At 35.1% G+C, this 18,056-nt stretch overlaps 1 protein-coding gene across 8 annotated transcripts; it reads left to right on the forward strand.

Moving 5' to 3' along the window:
- The first annotated feature begins 5,582 nt into the window (after positions 1-5,582).
- Positions 5,583-10,031, forward strand: LOC145057981 (inactive poly [ADP-ribose] polymerase RCD1-like). Of its 8 annotated transcripts, none has more exons than XM_079005899.1 (8): positions 5,583-5,931; positions 6,802-6,918; positions 7,533-8,566; positions 8,903-9,144; positions 9,210-9,295; positions 9,373-9,543; positions 9,619-9,714; positions 9,787-10,031. In XM_079005899.1, exons 3-8 carry the CDS (start codon positions 7,560-7,562, stop codon positions 9,838-9,840), a joined length of 1,656 nt encoding a protein of 551 aa, XP_078862025.1. In that variant the 5' UTR covers positions 5,583-5,931; positions 6,802-6,918; positions 7,533-7,559; the 3' UTR covers positions 9,841-10,031. The 8 variants fall into 8 exon arrangements, with proteins under 8 accessions (XP_078862025.1, XP_078862018.1, XP_078862026.1 ...); XM_079005892.1 differs by having other exon boundaries at positions 7,549-8,566; XM_079005900.1 differs by having other exon boundaries at positions 6,807-6,918.
- Positions 10,032-18,056: the final 8,025 nt, after the last annotated feature.

An 18,056-nucleotide genomic window follows, 5' to 3' on the forward strand; every position in this document is an offset into this window, starting at 1 on the left:
TTTATATGATAATAAAAAATTAAAAACGTGGTTTTCGAGATGACCAAGGCGTTGGTGCCAAACAGAGGAGCTGGTGGAGACAAGAACTTGAGGAGTTGTAGGCTATTTTTTGGATCCAAACTAGGCCCAAGGAGGCGTTACTATAATAGACATGTGTTGGACTGGTGTAGTGAAGTTGGCACTGAGATGGGTTTGGGCAACATGGAAAGGAGGTCGTTGAGGGGGAGAACCGAGAAGTACAGGAGCCTGTTGTCGATATTGGACATCCCACTGATGTGTGTTGTTGGGTCGATTAAAGGGATCCCACGGAGATGAGAAGAGCGTGATGGTGGTATGTAAACCCAACCATATTGTTGGGGGTGTTGGCGATGGTCCGTTGTGGCCGTTCCCTTACTGGCAACGTTGATCCAGAGAAGGCTGAAAATCTTGTCAACGGTCCTTTCGCATGTTGTTGTCGATGGTGGTGTGAAGCAACGATGAGGATGAATGAGTGGCATGAGTCGATTGTTGTTGATGCCGATGGAAAAGAATCCTAGGTTCCTCAGAAAACAGGATGGAGCGAGTATCTTCAAAATACGCAAACGAGATATATTGTCGGATGATGCTTGCCACATGATCAAACCAAGAAAAGAGCCCATATATAGTGTAAATGACCAAGTTTTTATCAGGAACCTTTCCTTGGGGGTTGAAATTTTCAAGGAGATCTACCACATACTTGATTTTAGTGAAATAGGTGGTGACACCAAGGTCACCCATGGAGATGTTACGAAGCTCGGTGTCAAGTTAGATTGCCTTAGAGTATTTGTTGTCACGAAATAGCCGCTCAATGTTAAGCCAAACTTGTATTGCATATGGTTCTTGCTTGAAAACCATGTTAGGGAGATTCTGTGACAAGGTCAAACAAATCCATCCTTTGAAAGCAGAGTCAACTTTCTTCTAATTGGATTTGGTAGGTTTAGGAGTCGGATCATCATACGTACCATCAGTGTGATCAAGAGCACTGTAAGATTCATGATGAATGATGAATAGTTCACGCCAAGAATCGCAGTTCAACCTTTTGGAGTCAAGAAGAAAAGGGACATGAACTTGATGTTGGTTACACAAAAAACTCAGTGTGGTGGTGCTACAATCCTGTTATGGAGCCGAGAATAGGAAATAAGACAAGTTTTTTTTTTTGGGTTGATGAAGACTTTCGACAACTTGAGGAATAAGAGAATAATGATTTTTAGAAAGTAGACTTTTTTTAGGAGAGAAGGTCTGATACCATATCATTGATTAGAAATCACTATATGATTTTCATTCCTCGATACGTACAATATATAACAATATATACAAGACACAAGGTTCGAATACAAATGGCGAACTATAGGCTACACATAATATGTTATATACTAACATTGGCATCTAAAAATACATACATGGTAGAAAACGATGGAGTTGCAGGGATGGACAACTTATATGGTGGAGGAAGCATTGACAGATGGTGGATGAAGGCACTGGTGGAGGTCGAAGCAACTGAGGCAGAAAATGATGGAAGGTAGAAGCGATGTATCCTTAGGCTTAAAAAAGGAAATAATTGTTAACTTATTCGTTCAACATCTTTTTTAAAGGATTGGGTAAAAGGCTTTAGGACCCGATATAAGGCTAAAAGTGTTGGTATCAATCACTCTTACTGGACCAAATAAGAGACAACCTCATAATTAGCACAGTAAAAGGTAAAACAAACAGGGCCTTAGGCATAATGAATTCTTCAAACATTTTTAACTTCTTGACGTACCTAAGAATATGATCTACGATCATAAATACCGAAAAGTATCTATAACAATAACGATTCCAATTCAAACAATTCCATGATTTTAGTGTATTCCATTTACACTATAAATTATGTTTCTACACAAAGTTAGAAGTGTATGTAATAAAGTTGTAGAATGGAGCTTGGTTTTATATAAATGTTAAATGTTTTATTTGTTTATTATGCTATCGTTATAAACTAATATTTATTAATTAAATAAGAAGCTGTCACACATTTTTAAGAAATTTATTTTCACATACTCTATAAATATGTGTGTTGTTACTGCTTAAGTGCATGCGCACCATCTTGTACCGACATAATATCCATTACTCATATAACCATTAAAAGTAAATACATAAGTTGTTGCTAGCATAAGTAACATAACAACAACAATAATACAATATAAACCATAAAACAATTATCTATAACAGAAATCACTTTCTTTAGATTCACAAGAACAAATCTACCCTAATAAATAAGAATGGTTTTGCCACATTTCATTCTTTCATTCAATTGGCCACATGTCATTTTGTCATAATTTTGAGATATATTTATTTTCCACTTGTCATTTACTTCATTTTTTATTTCCAATATATCATTAATATAACTTCCATAAATTAAACCTACCATAATGACTATTAATTTCAAATTTCAAATTCTAAATTTTAATTTCAATTTCAAATAAATTTACAATTTAAACCTTTGTGTTTAACATTTTGTTATAATTTACCTGTTTAGTACACAAATTTGATAACTAAACACGTAATTTTAATTTATTTATTTTTTGCATGTTTTTTTTTCTCATAATTTTCAGTTATCTCAAATTTCAAATTCAAATAAATTTTCCATTTAATCATTTATATTAACATTTTGTTTTAATCAACCCGTATAATATACGGTCTCACACCTAGTTCCTTTTAAACTTCATCATTAGATGTTGAACGTGAATCTACAAGGTTAAATCTTTCTTTTATTCCCCCCCCCCTCCCCTTTAAAATACCTTATTTATCTAACTATAATTCTAAAATAATATTACTTTTTTTTTTATCTAAAATTACAAAATAACACCTTAATATATGTACTTCTTTTACTTCTATATAACCTAAATCATTAACAATCCTCCATGAAACATATTATATCAATATTGGTCAATCCTAAATATAGAATCTTATTTACTTAAAAAATTCCACGTAAAATCTTAGATCAGATGCGTTGCACAAATAGAAAAACATCTCAACAAAAAAAAACTCATCCAAATTAGCATTTACATCTAATAATTTATCGGAACCAAAACATCAAAATTAACATGCATAGTTACATTTATTTAACAAATATTTTCTATAAAAACTTAATTCCCAATTAGTTACAGTATATTTATCAATATATATTGAATATTGAGGAAATATATGATCTAAATAAAAAAAATATGTGATTTTCTTATTGATATGGAAATAACCATGTTAAGATTTTGATTTGCTAATTTAAACATTAAAATTATTAAGAAATATATTTAAAACATCTATTGCAGATACACAAAAATGCTATAGATTACATTTATTTCTTCAGTTACATTCTATCCTACTTGTTCATGAGCAACGATTAGTTTAGAAAGTCAATAACACACATCCACCATATATCTTTCAATTATAAAATTTCTCAAAACACAACATTGTTTTATGATAGAAACATATTATCCCTTTAATCTAAATATAAAATCTTATTTACTTAAAAAATTTCACGTAAAATCTTAGATCAGATGCGTCGTATAAATAGAAAAACATCCCAACAAAAGAAAACTCATCCAAGTTAGCATTTACATCTAATAATTTATCATGCTACAGTCGGAACCAAAACATCTCAAAATTAACGTTTATAGTTACGTTTCTTTAATTTTTTTTCTACAAAAACTTAATTCCTAATTAGTTACATTATATTTATTAATACGTATTGAATATCGATGAAATATATGATCTAAATAGAAAAATATGTGATTTTCTTATTGATATAGAAAGAACTAGAGCTGAACATGGTACGGTACCAATTGATTTTTACTCAAACCGTGTACCGTACCAACTATAGTTTGTATAAATTTTTTGCTACCAGTACCGTACTAACTATATTTGGTACCAACTTGTTTGGTTGGTACACATTGGTAATAATATATTACCAACTTTGTTTTAATTTTCAATTGCAATAGTTAAATACTAGTAATGATACGAGACACTTTTCTCATCTAGTAATATAAAGTAGTAAATTAACTATTATAGTTACTAATAAATGTAATAAGTAACTTTTTAGTTTTTAATCTAATGTGGTAATAACTATTGACTAAGTCTAATGTCTAATATCATACTTTTTAAAATCATAAATAGTACACTTGACATATAAAAATATGATTTCGTTTATATATATATATATATATATATATATATATATATATATATATATATATATATAAATTGGTTGGTACGGTAATACCGTGGTAATTAAAATTTAATACCATTACTGTACCAAGTTTACTAAATTGGTACGGTACTACCAACCAAACATATTAGCTACCAAATATATTGGGAACCAATTTTCTTGGTTCGGTTGGTAAGATGTTGGTTGGTTTTCCGTGGTACATATTTGATAGCCCTAGAAAGAACTATGTTAGGATTTTGATTTGCTAATTTAAACATTAAACATATTAAGAAATATATTAGAACATCTATTGCAAATACACAAAAATATTGTTAGATTACATTTATTTCTTCAATTACATTCTCTTATATTTGTTCATGAGCAAGGAACGATTAGTTTAGAAAGTCAACAACACATATCCACCATATTTTTTTCAATTATAAAATTTCTCAAAACAACATTGTTTTATGATGAAACATATTATCCCTTTAATCTTAAGGGCATGGGGAGACATATGCTTGTTATTACAAATTTGTATTTTTAATTTTCAAATGTGAAAAAATTTGTTGATTGAAATGGTTGTGTAAATGATAGTCGATCTCTCGGGGTTCCTATGCTTTTATCCATGATATTATTAGTTTAAGTCGGAGGAAACAACATGTAGGTGTAGTAGTAAGGTTGAACGCCACATATCAAGTTAACATACTGCTAGGTTATGTTACTTCTCCTGATGCACGAGATTCATTTATCATTGGTCAGCCCAACATTTTGACACTATACGTCTGGAGCGATCTATCTTGTTACTATTCTTGTCTTTCATCAACGAACAAAACAACCACGAGTAGGTTATGTTACTTCTCATGATGCACGAGATTCATTTATCATTGGTTAGCCCAACATTTTGACACCATACGTCTGGAGCGATCTATCTTGTTACTATTCTTGTCTTTCATCAACGAACAAAACAACCACGAGTATTTTACACGTAATTTAAGATATAGTCAGTCATTATACATTCTGTATATCTATTAACTTTTATTATGTTTTTGATTTTATTTAATTATCGAATGATATATGCAACCTTATTATCGATATTTCAGTTTTAGTGAACACGAATATCCCAATAAGTAAGGTCTTGATGGTTTGTGTTATAAAGAAAGGCCCTCTCGATGCTCTAGTGATCACGCCGAATTATAAATGAAACCATCTTCTTAACCTAAAATCGAACCCAAACTTCAATTTAATTTATATGGTGTTGAGCCCTAAATAATTATATTTAATATTTTAATATTAATTATTTTATAATGGAATAAAAAAGTTGTATCCGAAGAGGACAAAATTATCCTTCCGATTTGACTTTCAAGCTTATCTTTAACCCTAGACTCCATGTGATATCATACGTTCCTTCCTCCCCCATCTCCCCCTTCTTAGAAACCCCATTACGAATCTCGCCGACCTTTAATCTCTCTCATATTTTCTTTTTCGCCAAGCAAAAATCTTTCAACCAATTCACACCCATATATAAAAATCTCTCTATGAACGCCAAAGTCATCGCCTCTATAACGTCGCCGTCTCTTCCTCTTTTGCCCAAAACCCAACATTTTTGAGCCCTTCAGAGACGGCGACTGGAATAAACACCGATCGATCTATCAATTGATTGATCTGCTCATCAAATCCTATCTAAATTTGGTGATTTTACCCCAGGCTATATAGTTAATTTTCTGTTCTTTACAAGGGTAAGTTTATATTCGTGTTTGTTTCTGGGGCTTTAGGTGGATCGGTGTTAATTTTTTGCTTTTTGGTAGTATTTGAATGGATTTGTTGGTGTGCTCTTTGATTTATGCAAAAGTACCTTTTTTTCATTTTCATCGGAACTAAAATAGTTTTAAGGTCAATCTGAGATTTTTGAGGTCCGATGACAAAAGTTTATTTGAATTCGAAGTATGTCCGTTTATCAGCTGTATGCAGATCATCTTTTTTGATTTTGATCAAAGCGTATGATTTGAGATTTTGTAAAATTTGAAATTGTCTAGCGATTTTGTCGTCATCAAACTCTTATTTCTAGGTTTTTGTCTCTATATTTCTCGATCTTTTGAAAATAAACAAGTGTGGGTTCACAAATGTATGAGAAAAAGGACATATACTTAACATGCTTGATAAAAATCATCATATGAGACTCTAAACTGCATGTTTAGAGCTTCTTTTGGCAGCTCATGAGTTTCTGTTTTTTGGAAAGGGTTTTCTTTGGAGAAGAGGTATACTTGACTGAGAAGCAACTGAATCATGTGCCAAACTCAGCAGGATACAAACCTCTAACTTGTAATGAAAAATATTTTTGTGATCATATTTTTTCAAAAGGTTTTTCAAATTTACTTCTTGGTATATGCATTTATCCCCTTATTTTTGCAGAATGAAAATAAGTCTTGTGGGTTTTGAAGATAAAATGTAGCTTATTTGTTCAAACGTGCACTCTTTTTTGAATGTGTATGCAAGTATGCATGAGTTTATATCAAGTACATTCTTGATAGAAACATAACGCTGAACTGATAATTTGAAATGTGTGTATTTTCTTAGCTTTGATTTCTGATGAAAGATATATGTTTTAGTGTAGTATTTGATTAGAGGTGTAATTACTATTATGATAGTATTAGGAATTTGTCGACATCAAGCAATGGTAGGGAGATGGCGGCATAATAAGGAAGTGGAGATGATTTCTAAACATGGTATGATTTCAATAGGTTTTGTTTATCTCTTCCCCTTTTTTTATTTTTTATTTTTCTTTTGTAGTTTTAAAGTTATTTTTTTTTATGTTTGTCAAATAGTTATATGTATTTCTTGAAGTAGCTATTTAAACCATACATTTTCCAAATACTATTTTGATTTTCAACCATGTACTCTAATGTATATTTGACTATACTAAATCCATTGAGTTTTGTTTTCTCAAAGTTTTTGTTTTCTTGATCTCACCTCTTGGTTTTATATTCACGATTTATGTTTAAATGGTGCTAAAGGTTGTAAAAAAGGTTGTGTTAGTGGTGGCAGATGGTGGTGTTAGAGGTGGTTGAAGAACATAAAGATCAATAATGAAGAAGATCAAGAAAATTAATCCAATAAAAATAAAGAAACAAATAACTGTTTATGAATGCCTATACAATAGATATGTTTTCAACACATTTTGTTCATACGATGTTTTTCTAAAATTCTACACACCCTTAAATTGTTTACATGTTTTTTTTTTTATTTCTGACCTCATTTTGCAGGACATGCAATTTCTTCATCACCTAGTTTTAGTAGAATGTACAAATTAGTTGACTTTTAGGTTGACCAGTGTAAATAGGATTAACCTTGTGTAGATAACAACAACATGGCATCAAAGATAGTGAAAGTCTCAGCAAATGGTCGAAGAGTGATTCTTGATTCAAAAAGGAAAATAGGAACCCAAAATCAATTCAAAACCCAAATAGTCAACAGCAAGTCTTTGACTTTTAGGCCCACAATTCAAAAGCTTGGAAAGAGGAAAAGATCAACTGAATGCAAAAACAAATGTGGATCCTGTTCAAGAAAAACTTTGCTCAAAAACTACTCAAATTTCATCAAGAGTGGACTACCACAACGTCTACTGTATTCCCAAGATGGTCAATGGGTTGACTTTTCACAAGAAGTCATTGACTTGGTCAAAGACGATTTTCGTTCTAAGAAGGCTGCAATTGAAGTGAAGGTTAATGGGAGTCATTTCATGTTACAGATTTTGTACATGATTCAGATTGATTTGAAAACCGGGGCCCAAAAGCCGATTGCTTGGATTGATGACGGGGGTAATTGCGTCTTTCCGGAATCTCATTCCACCTGTCACGGGAATCATGATGATGTGGATCTTGCTGAGTCGTCTTCTGTGGCTCCTGAAATTAAGTTGCATTTGGAGATTGAGCTTAACAATAAGTTTGAGGAATGCATGGACGAGTCAAACGTGAAGAGGATCAAGGTTGACCAGGAAGGTCAAGGTGTAAATGACGAAAATGCCCCTCAAAAGAGTGATGAGTACGCATCCCCGATTTCTGAAACGATCTGTGGGAATGTTGATGTTGAAACGGCTAGAAACATGTTTGTGACGGGGATTGGTCAAGATTTGAAAGTTGACATTTTTGATGTCAAGAAATGTTCCGGAAGTTTCATGGAAGCAAGACAGAAGCTTTTTCAGACACAGGTTGAAATCACACAAAAGCTTCGTGGAAAGGCAAATGTGGTGTATGCTTGGTGTGTAGCCAATGGGGATGCGCCATCTGGCGTTCTGTTTTATGCTCACAATGGGCCAAAGCTTGGGCCTTATGGTTATGGTGTCCACCTGGCAGCTGTTCAATCTGCCCACAAAAGGTTTCAATAAAGATCACAACTTTCTTGCTTGTTAGCTTTCACTTGGTTAAGATTATTACACTTCTGGTCCCTGAGTTAGCTGATCTTTTTCAAATTTGGTCCTCTTTTGAAGTTCTTGTAACTTTTTGTTCCCTGTTTCAAATAAATGACTATTTTTTGGTCTGTGATATTTGTAATTTGGTCCCAAAAATAGTCATTTTTCTGGAACAGGCAAAAAATGTTACAAAAACCTCAAAGAAGGACCAAAATTGCCAAAACCGGCTATACACAGGGACCCAAAATGTAATTTGCTATTTGATTAGTTATGAGCTTTGTTTAAATATATATTTTTTACAGTGCTATGTTATGTGATGTTGACGAAAATGGGGTAAAACATATGGTTTTATGTCGTGTGATTTTGGGGAATTCAGAAGTTGTTGAAATTGGATCAAAACAGTTTCATGCGAGTGATCCATGTTTTGATACTGGAGTTGATGATTCACAGAATCCAAATTCTTATATAATCTGGAACATGGATGTCAACACACACATCTTCCCTGAATGTACAGTTGCTTTCAAGATGCCTCCAACTCTCAAAGGTAGCTTCATCTTCTACCCCTTTTTTATCACAATTTTTTAACAACTTTTTTCTTTTTTCTTTTAGGGAATGCTGTTGTTGAAGAAAGTAGGCTTGATATGTCAAGAGTCACTACAACTCATGATCAACATAATACCTCTTCGAGTACACCAGTAAGTTTCTTTATCTTGTTATTTTTTAATCATTCATGTAAAAAGTTTTAATTTGAATTATAAATTATTATTTTCAGGGGAAAAACTCCCCACCTCAGGAGAAGGTTCCTATTCCTAGTGTTGGTTCAAGCACAGCTAAAGATCCTAAATCACCATGGATGCCATTTTCTATGTTGTTTGAAGCAGTTTCTGCTAAAGTTGAACCTGATCATATGAGATTGGTGCATATTTTGTATGAATCTTTTAGGGTATGTTTTGTATTTTTGTTACTTTTTATACAAAAGAAAGTGTTTAAAATCTATTTTGGTGGTGAATATATTTAGGCGAAAAAAATGAGTCGAGAAGAGTTTATTAAGAAGCTTAGATCGGTTGTTGGGGATCAGATATTGAGGTCAACGATATCCAGCCTCCAATGCAAGGTTTGATTGACTTGACTTTTCATCTTATCTGGTTTGACCATTGACCTTTTTTATTTAAAAATTTTTGTGTAGAATGTTTCGAATTCGGGGAGTGTGTCAGAAGTTAAAGATGGGCAAGAAGTTTGAAACAGGTTAATAAAAACTTGTTTCCCTTTTGATGTCTTTTATTTATATATGTTGGGATGATGTTTTTGGTTCTAGTAGTTTTCATTTTATAAACTCTAATGATAATGATATATGTTGGTGTTTTTGGATTGTTGTTTACCTATTTTAAAGGTATGATGTGTTAGTAAAACATGGATTGGTGCTTATTTTCTTGTTTGGTTTTCACTTTATTTATTATTTTTTAGTAACACCATGTAAATAGAAGCATGAACAATGCCAATGTTTACATGTCTTGTGTTTAACATGTTTATTGGCGTAAAAGAATCTAAGTTGTGCATTGTTTCCGAGTAAAAAGTTTTAAGCATGTTTTAATATATAACCCAAAAAAAAGGGATATTGTTAGTGATCTGTTGAATTGAATTTTTATCAATATATGTCAACCATATGCTAATAATATATACCACCATGTTGAAAATTATAAATTTTAGAAATGTATTATTGTTTTGAAAATGATAATATGGGGTCCCGGACCCTATTTAAATTATGTGAGACTAATGGCATCATGATTTTGAAAAATGTATGCATATGTTAGTAGATTTTCATTAAAAGTTCATTCAAAATAGAAGAACCTGTTCCCAATTTGGAAATTATGACCACATTAGCATGATCATGTTCCCAATTTGAAGAACCTGTTACTAAATAGAGTCGTATCTTTCTATTATTCCTCTGTTTGTATTCGAGTGATCATTAAACTAAAAGAAATAGCAAGAGTAAATGTGACTCTTAACATTTTTTCACCCTGTCTTGAAGCTCACGTGATCATCCCATCCGTCCTAGAAGATGCTCCAAAAAAACATTATTTATTTAGGATCACTCAGGTGAAAGTGTGTTGGAGACCAATCCTTCACGTGAGTGTTCATCGACCGAGAGACTAATCTTTTGCGTGTGTATCCCAAATGCATATTTTTTTACAATGTTTTCCTTATAAAGAACATGTGCTTCTTTGATAACAATTTTTATAAAAATTCAGGAATGAACAACTTCTTGGATGATGAAAAGTCGCATGAAAGATTTATTTCCGATAAATTTTCACTCAAGTTGTCATCAAATTAACTAATAGGTACAAATTCGTAAATCTTTTGTAACCTTGTTATCTCTTCTACCATTCAAAAGTTTTAAGTCGGTTAACCAATTTTTTTTTTCTTTTTTCTTTTGACATTTCTAATATTTTTGCAATCGTATACCAAATGATATGTAAGAACATACTCGTGAAGAACTCTTCCATTCGGAGTCAATTTTTGTAGTTCGCATTTTAGTTATTGTGGAGTATTTGTTGATAAAACTGTATCTCTTTATTTGATGATCATTTTATGCCCACAAGATTGTATTTCAGACAATTCTGTCGATAAGACACAATTTCACTCGCTCTTGGAGTCGTTCTTCTAGACTATGTAGTGCACGTCTTTGGCATGCAACTCCCTTGTGACAAATTGTGTTAACCAATGAAATATCTTGATATAACTCAACCGAAAAATTTGGAAACAACGGTATAAAATTCTACACCTTTACATTACATAAACTATTTTATGTTATTATAAGAAATCTGGACTTTTGGAATGTGCATCCAATATCACATAAAACAATATGCTTAAATAGACATGAAATATTTAATTTTTGTACATGTTCCTACCTTTTCCACAAAGGTAGTTCTGCAAATAAGGATACATTTTGAAAAATCAGAAAAAATAAATTTTGATAATGCTTTATGTCAAAGAAAAAAAAAAGAAATCTCACTAAGTTCAGAAAAGTTAAAGATGTTCGGAAATTCTACAAAATCAATTTTAATAGAACAAATTTTATGTCTAGAAAACCAGTTAATTTTTTTAATGGTATTAAAAAACTGATAGATTTTTCAAACAAGATGGTTATTTTTTTTCTCACAAAATTGTGGTTATTATGTGATATTGGTTTGGAAAATATGGTAATTGGGGTGAATATCCAAAATAAATCATAGTTTATACACTAGTAGTTGGAAAAAAAATGTGATAATAAGAATTTAGTAAGTTTTATAACTTAAAAAATCATGTAAGTTTATTGTTTAAATTAGCCAATAGCTATGTCCACAATCCTTGATGTTTAAAAAAAGTTTAGGAAAAAACGATTGAGGTGGTATGAACATGTTTAAAGAAGGCTAGTATCAACGATGGTAAAAAGAGTAACGCCGATGATGATTGATAGTAAGGGAGGAGAGAGTCATTCCCTCCCAACCCACTGAACCCATTGCCACATCAGTTTTTCTCTTTCATTTTTTTTTTATCTTTTTCAACTCACTCAACCCATTCAATTAAAAAAAAATACAAAACAATCAAGGTAGAATCTTAATTAGCAATAGAGTTACTGTCGGTAACCACTCTCTCTTCAATGAGTTGTTTAATTGGTTTTACTAACCCACACCATCATCTCTCTCTACTTTCTCTATCTCATTTGTAGCACCTGGTTCTTGGTACGTATTCTCTTCTTTCAAATATTTTGCATTTTGGCCTTGGACTCGGCGAATTGAAGGACCAACTTGCCGAGTTGAAGCGGGATGAGACGCGAAGTTTAAGTTGTGGACACGACGAGTCGAGTCCCGGGCTCGGCGAGTAGGCCCTGTCTGGACAAAAACCCTAATCCGAGGGTTTGCACCCTATTTAAACACCTTAACTCGGCCTCCTTCGTCCCATTTGCTCCCAGAAGACCCCCATAGCAAACCCTAGCCGTTATTAAAGCAATCTAAGGCATTTGGAGTGATTTTGGTGATTTTGTGATCCAAGGAAGGAAGGAAAAGCTTGAAGGATCAAGAGGAGGCTTGAGGGATCCGATTTTGAACATCATTTGCAGTCTTCAGAAGGTATAAAGTCTATACCTTGTTTGCTCTTTAGATAGATCCCATTTTGTGGAGTTTTAGGGCTTTTCTAAGCCATTTTGGTCACCAACCATGTTTGCAAGCATGGTTGGGGGTTGATGTTTCAGATCTAGGTCCTAAGAGGGGTTTCAAGGCAGAAAGGAGTGGCTCTTGCACTCAAAGAAAGTCCCCATGCATTGTAAGAGCTTGTTTTAGGACCTTTTGAGCTCAAAGTCCCATGTAAGCACGTAAAGATTGTAACTTTACGTGCTAGATCGATTGTAGAAGCATAGATCTATCTTTTGATCAAGGGTTGTACATCAGAAATCGAAGTTCTAGTGAAGGGATGTGACCGACTCGACGAGTCCATTCTTGGACTCGCGCGGGTCCAAGGTTTTTGTCCCATTCAGTGAGGGTCAAAAGGACCCAGTTGAGTGTGGAAAGGTTTTAGGGAGTCCCGGGGAGTGACCCAATGTTTTGGACTAATCCATTGTTCTAGAAATTCATAAGACTCGGCGAGTGCATGAGCAGACTCAACGAGTCCAAGGCAATCTTCTTAAGGATGAAGAAGAACTCGACGAGTTGTTCATCAACTCGGCGAGTCGAGGACAAAACTTGTTCATCGGATGAAGGTGAACTCAACAAGTTGTTCATCAACTCGGCGAGTCGGATGAGTTTTCATGTGATGTTCATATAAGAGAAGAACTCATCGAGTTGACGGCCCAACTCGACGAGTAGGGTCATGGATGAGGACGAGTAAAGGGATAGGGACTCGGCGAGTTGGCGAGCTAACTCGGCGAGTCAGGTCAGCTGGAAGTTGACTTTGACTTTGACTTGGTCAGGGGTAAAATGGACATTTTACCCTAAGAACAGTTAGCAGTGTATGACTAAGTGTTTTGTGGGAATTATAGCCGGAGGATTTCCGGAGCAGCAGTGGCAGCAGTCAGAGGATTCCCGCACAGTTCAACAACTACGAGGTGAGTTACCTTCCAGTAGCGGTGGGTCTACGGCCACAATGCCGACCCACCAGTAGGAGTTGTATGTTAGATGATTGTCTTTGTGATATCATCTAGGTTTGCTACTACCTGATATGTTATATGCTGGCATGATATGTTATATGTGATAGTAGTAGAACTCGATTGTTAGGACTGAAGGGTAGGTCAGACACCCCAGATATGTCTGACAATATGTAATGATATGTTTATATGCTGGCATGATATTTTATATGTGATAGTGGTAGTAGGAGGGGAATAGTCCCCAAGTTCGGTTGTTAGGACCGAAGGGTAGTTCGGACACCTCAGATATGTCTGATAATATGTTTATGTTATGATATATGTGATAGTACCAAAAAGGGGTGGAATAGTCCCCGAGGGTCGGTTATTAGGACCGACGGGCAGGTCAGCACCCCAGAATGGCTTGACACAGGTAGGACAACACCCTAGAATGGCCGCATGGGTAGGACGTCACCCCAGAATGGTCGCATGGGTAGGTCGGCACCCCAGAATGGCCGTACGGGTAGGTCGGCATGGTAATGTCGGCACCCCAGAATGGCCGTACGGGTAGGTCGGCATGGGTATGTCGGCACACCAGAATGGCCGTACCGGGTAGGTCGGGCACCCCAGAATTGCCCGACAATATGTATGTTATGTGATTGTATGGTATGTGGTACGATGGAGGAACTTACTAAGCTTCGTGCTTATATTTTGTAGTTTTGGTTTCAGGTACCTATTCACAATGGCGGAGCCAGGATCAAAGTAAATGGGTATCCCAATTTTTTTTAGGGTAACCTAATTTTTTTCCCGGGGTACTTGGGTTTCCCGGGTGCAGTTTCGGTTTTAAACCCAAATCTGTAACGACGCGATTTTTAAAACAAAATTTTCATTTTTCAACAACCAATTTTTTAAATATAAAACATCCTCAAAAAGTATTCCACAATAGTTATCAAATCACACATATCCCAAGATCACAAATCAAATCTCCCCTCTGTGGGTACGGTTCACGCCGACGCCTTTCCACGGTCCTCGCTAATACCTAAAACACATAACACAACAACTGTAAGCATAAATGCTTAGTGAGTTCCCCAAAATACCACATACAACACATACGCCACTCGAGGCTACTGTACGACCCTCCGTTCGATGCGTCTCAGCGGGACCCTCCAGTCCCGTAGCTCGTTGGACCCTCCAGTTCCGTAGCTTGTTGGACCCTCCGGTCTGGTCTGTACAATCATATAACATACATATATCACATAACACATAATCACATACATAGCACATAAGACCCTCTGGTCAACACATAACTACCACTCTAGGTAACGTATAGTGAGAAGACTCACCTCGTGTAACTCGGTAACTCGGAAATCTTGGTCTCCGTGAAATAGGATCTAGCCTCCGCCTAATCATACGAAAATAAACACTCGGCATCAACACATTTCCCAAGGCTAGACCATTCCCTCTCTTAGCACTCTCAAGAGGGTAAAAGACCATTTTACCCCTCTTAAGGCTCAAATACTCTCAAGTTGACCAAACCCAAAAAGTCAACAAAAGTCAACGGTTAACCTTTTGACCAGACTCGCCGAGTGCACTATTGTGACTCGGTGAGTTCAGCCATGAACTCACGTCCTCAAAATCCCAAATGACTCACCGAGTCACTTCCCCAACTCAGCGAGTTACCATCTGTGTGATTTATGGGGAAAACCCATCTTACTCGCCGAGTCTGCTCTTGAACTCGGCGAGTTCAAGCCATGCTCAAACTCAAATGACCTTCTGAGGTCAGATCCGTTCCTCTAACCCATAGATCTGGCCTCCTTAAGCAAAATAAACACGTAAAGTTTGGATCTTGATGCCCGTGCAAAGACCTAATGACTCTATTTGAAGAAATGGACCCAATATGCCATCCCAAGCTCTTATCTCCCAATAACACTCATAAAGATCGAGGAGTTAAGGTCTCTGGACCACTTTGGATCCAGATCCAAAGTCTCAACACAAGAAGGGACCAATTGCACCACATTCCATGCTCTAAAGGGGCTAGAAACCCTAACTCTCAAGGATTAACACCAAACTGAATAAGGATTGAAATATATACCTCATAATGAAGTTCCTAGCCTCTGAAATCCACAGAATATCGCCCTCTTTAGATCCCTATTTCCTTGGCCACCTTCTTCTTGCAAAAACACCCACACAAAGATCAAAAATGACCTTTTCTTCCTCACAAACGCTCTGGATCTCTTAGGGTTCCTCTCAGGGGTCTGGTAGCCGCAAATGGTGGCTATAAGCCCCTTTAAATAGGTCTCAAACCCTGGGGATTAGAGTTTCATTAAACAGCGTGGACTTGCCAAGTCTACGAATGGACTCGCCGAGTCCGCCATTAAATCAGTTTGACCATCCGCACTCTTACTCGACGAGTCTGAGCGCCTACTCGCCGAGTCTCTCTCAAAAAACTCAATATTAAAGCATAAAATAAGATACATGGGAGTCCGGATGTTACAAAATCTTAATCGAATCCTTAGCTAACCTCAAGTCTTGTTATATAAACATGAAGTTGAAGTATATTTTGATACTTGAATCGATGTGGGACTCAAAGTAGATATCAAATAAAGCATGAGCATAACAAGTTTATATAATATAAAAAAATGACCGAGTTTACACGTTTTTAGCGATGTGGGATAGAATAGCTAGGAAAATAAAACAAAAATAAACAAAGAATATGTAAGAAACAAGAATAGAACTCGAGACCTTTGCTTGAATAAGCCAACACCTTAACCAGTAGAACAATTGTTTGTTTGTGTTTATAAGTGGATGGATGCATATATATACACTATACCGATTTTTTTTTGAGGGATACGTAAACAAAAATTACACTACCGAAAAAAATTTGAGGGGTATCCCGGGCTACCCCGAGATCCCCTTGGATCCGCCCCTGCCTCTTCAGCTAAGGGGAATGAGCTGGTGCGGTAGCGACACATCATACACACACATTGTTTTCCACATTATGAGTTATTCTGGGATTTGTACTCTGACATTATTATGTTTTTACGATTCGGTTTTCAGACACGAGACATGTTTTTATGAAATGATATGATCGGTTGATATTATGTTATAAATATTTTGCAAATCACTTAATCAAAAATGAAATTTTTGGACGTGAAAAATTGGGTCGTTACATCATTTCTCTTATACCATGTGTTTTAAAACTTGTACCTTAGTTGTTTTGTATTTTTTTTAATTGAGTGGGTTGAGTAGGTTGAGAAAGATAAGATTTCCGTGTGTTGTGGGTTGGGAAAGATGAAGAAAAAGAAGAGACAAAAATTGATATGATAGTAGGTTCAGTGGGTTGGGATGGAATGACTCCCTCATCCCTAAAAGGAGAGAACGTTCTAGCAGGAGCTGTGAAGCTTGACATGGATGAACTTGTACTTTCAGAGAACATGATCTCAGATAAAAGGGTTTGAAAGCTTAATATTATTTGCAGATAAGTAGCCTAACTCCCTTATTTGTTTTCATCTTTACTATTATATGTTCTCTTGCACACATTGACTTACTCTCACATTTGTTTTGTTATATTTCACATTGACTTACTCTCAGATTTGTTTTGTTTTGTTTTGCATTATTTGTAGGTTCTCGAGGCCATAAGCTTGTTTCATGATTTACTCATTTTGGCCTTATTGTTCATTTAGATTTACTCTTATTTTGTTTCTCTCATATACATGTGTCACTTTTGAACATGTTGGAGGTCATATATGCATAGCGCCACCCGTATTGGAAGCGTGGTTTGTAAAGAAAAGATAACAAAAGACACATGAATGCCAAAACACACATTTGACTTTATTGAAGAAACATAACTCCAAAACTTCAATCTCTTAACTTAACTCTCTGAGTACAAAATAATGGATCCTATCTCATCTCATTATATACTAAAACAAACACATTAGAATATAACTAGATTCCTAAATTGTTACCATTTAAACTTTCCTTGTTTACTTTCCTTATTGCTCATGGAAAATGCACAGACTTGGACACCGCTCCAAGATAACCTTTAAGCTGGACCAGAACACTCCAAGTGGCCAAATCTTTCTCAGCAAATTCGCCGTCGACATCTACTTTCCAAAACTGTTGTCAACATTGACCGATGGTTGGTTTTGAGTGATATATTTGCATAAAGGTTAAAGAAAAATTAAGTATTCGAGGTTCAAGTTCAACAACTACATTTTAAACTTTAAAATTTCTAATTCTAATACATATTGAACTTATCGTGGATTGTTTGAAGAGTGACCATCTTAAAGCACAAAAACACGTAGGCAAAACCGTAGAAGTGACATGGATTATGTTCACATGTAAACGGCACCGTTCCAAGT

This window comes from Lactuca serriola, chromosome 6 (genome assembly GCF_051521515.1).
Source record: "Lactuca serriola cultivar US96UC23 chromosome 6, Lser_US96UC23_V15, whole genome shotgun sequence".
Lineage (NCBI taxonomy): Eukaryota > Viridiplantae > Streptophyta > Magnoliopsida > Asterales > Asteraceae > Lactuca > Lactuca serriola.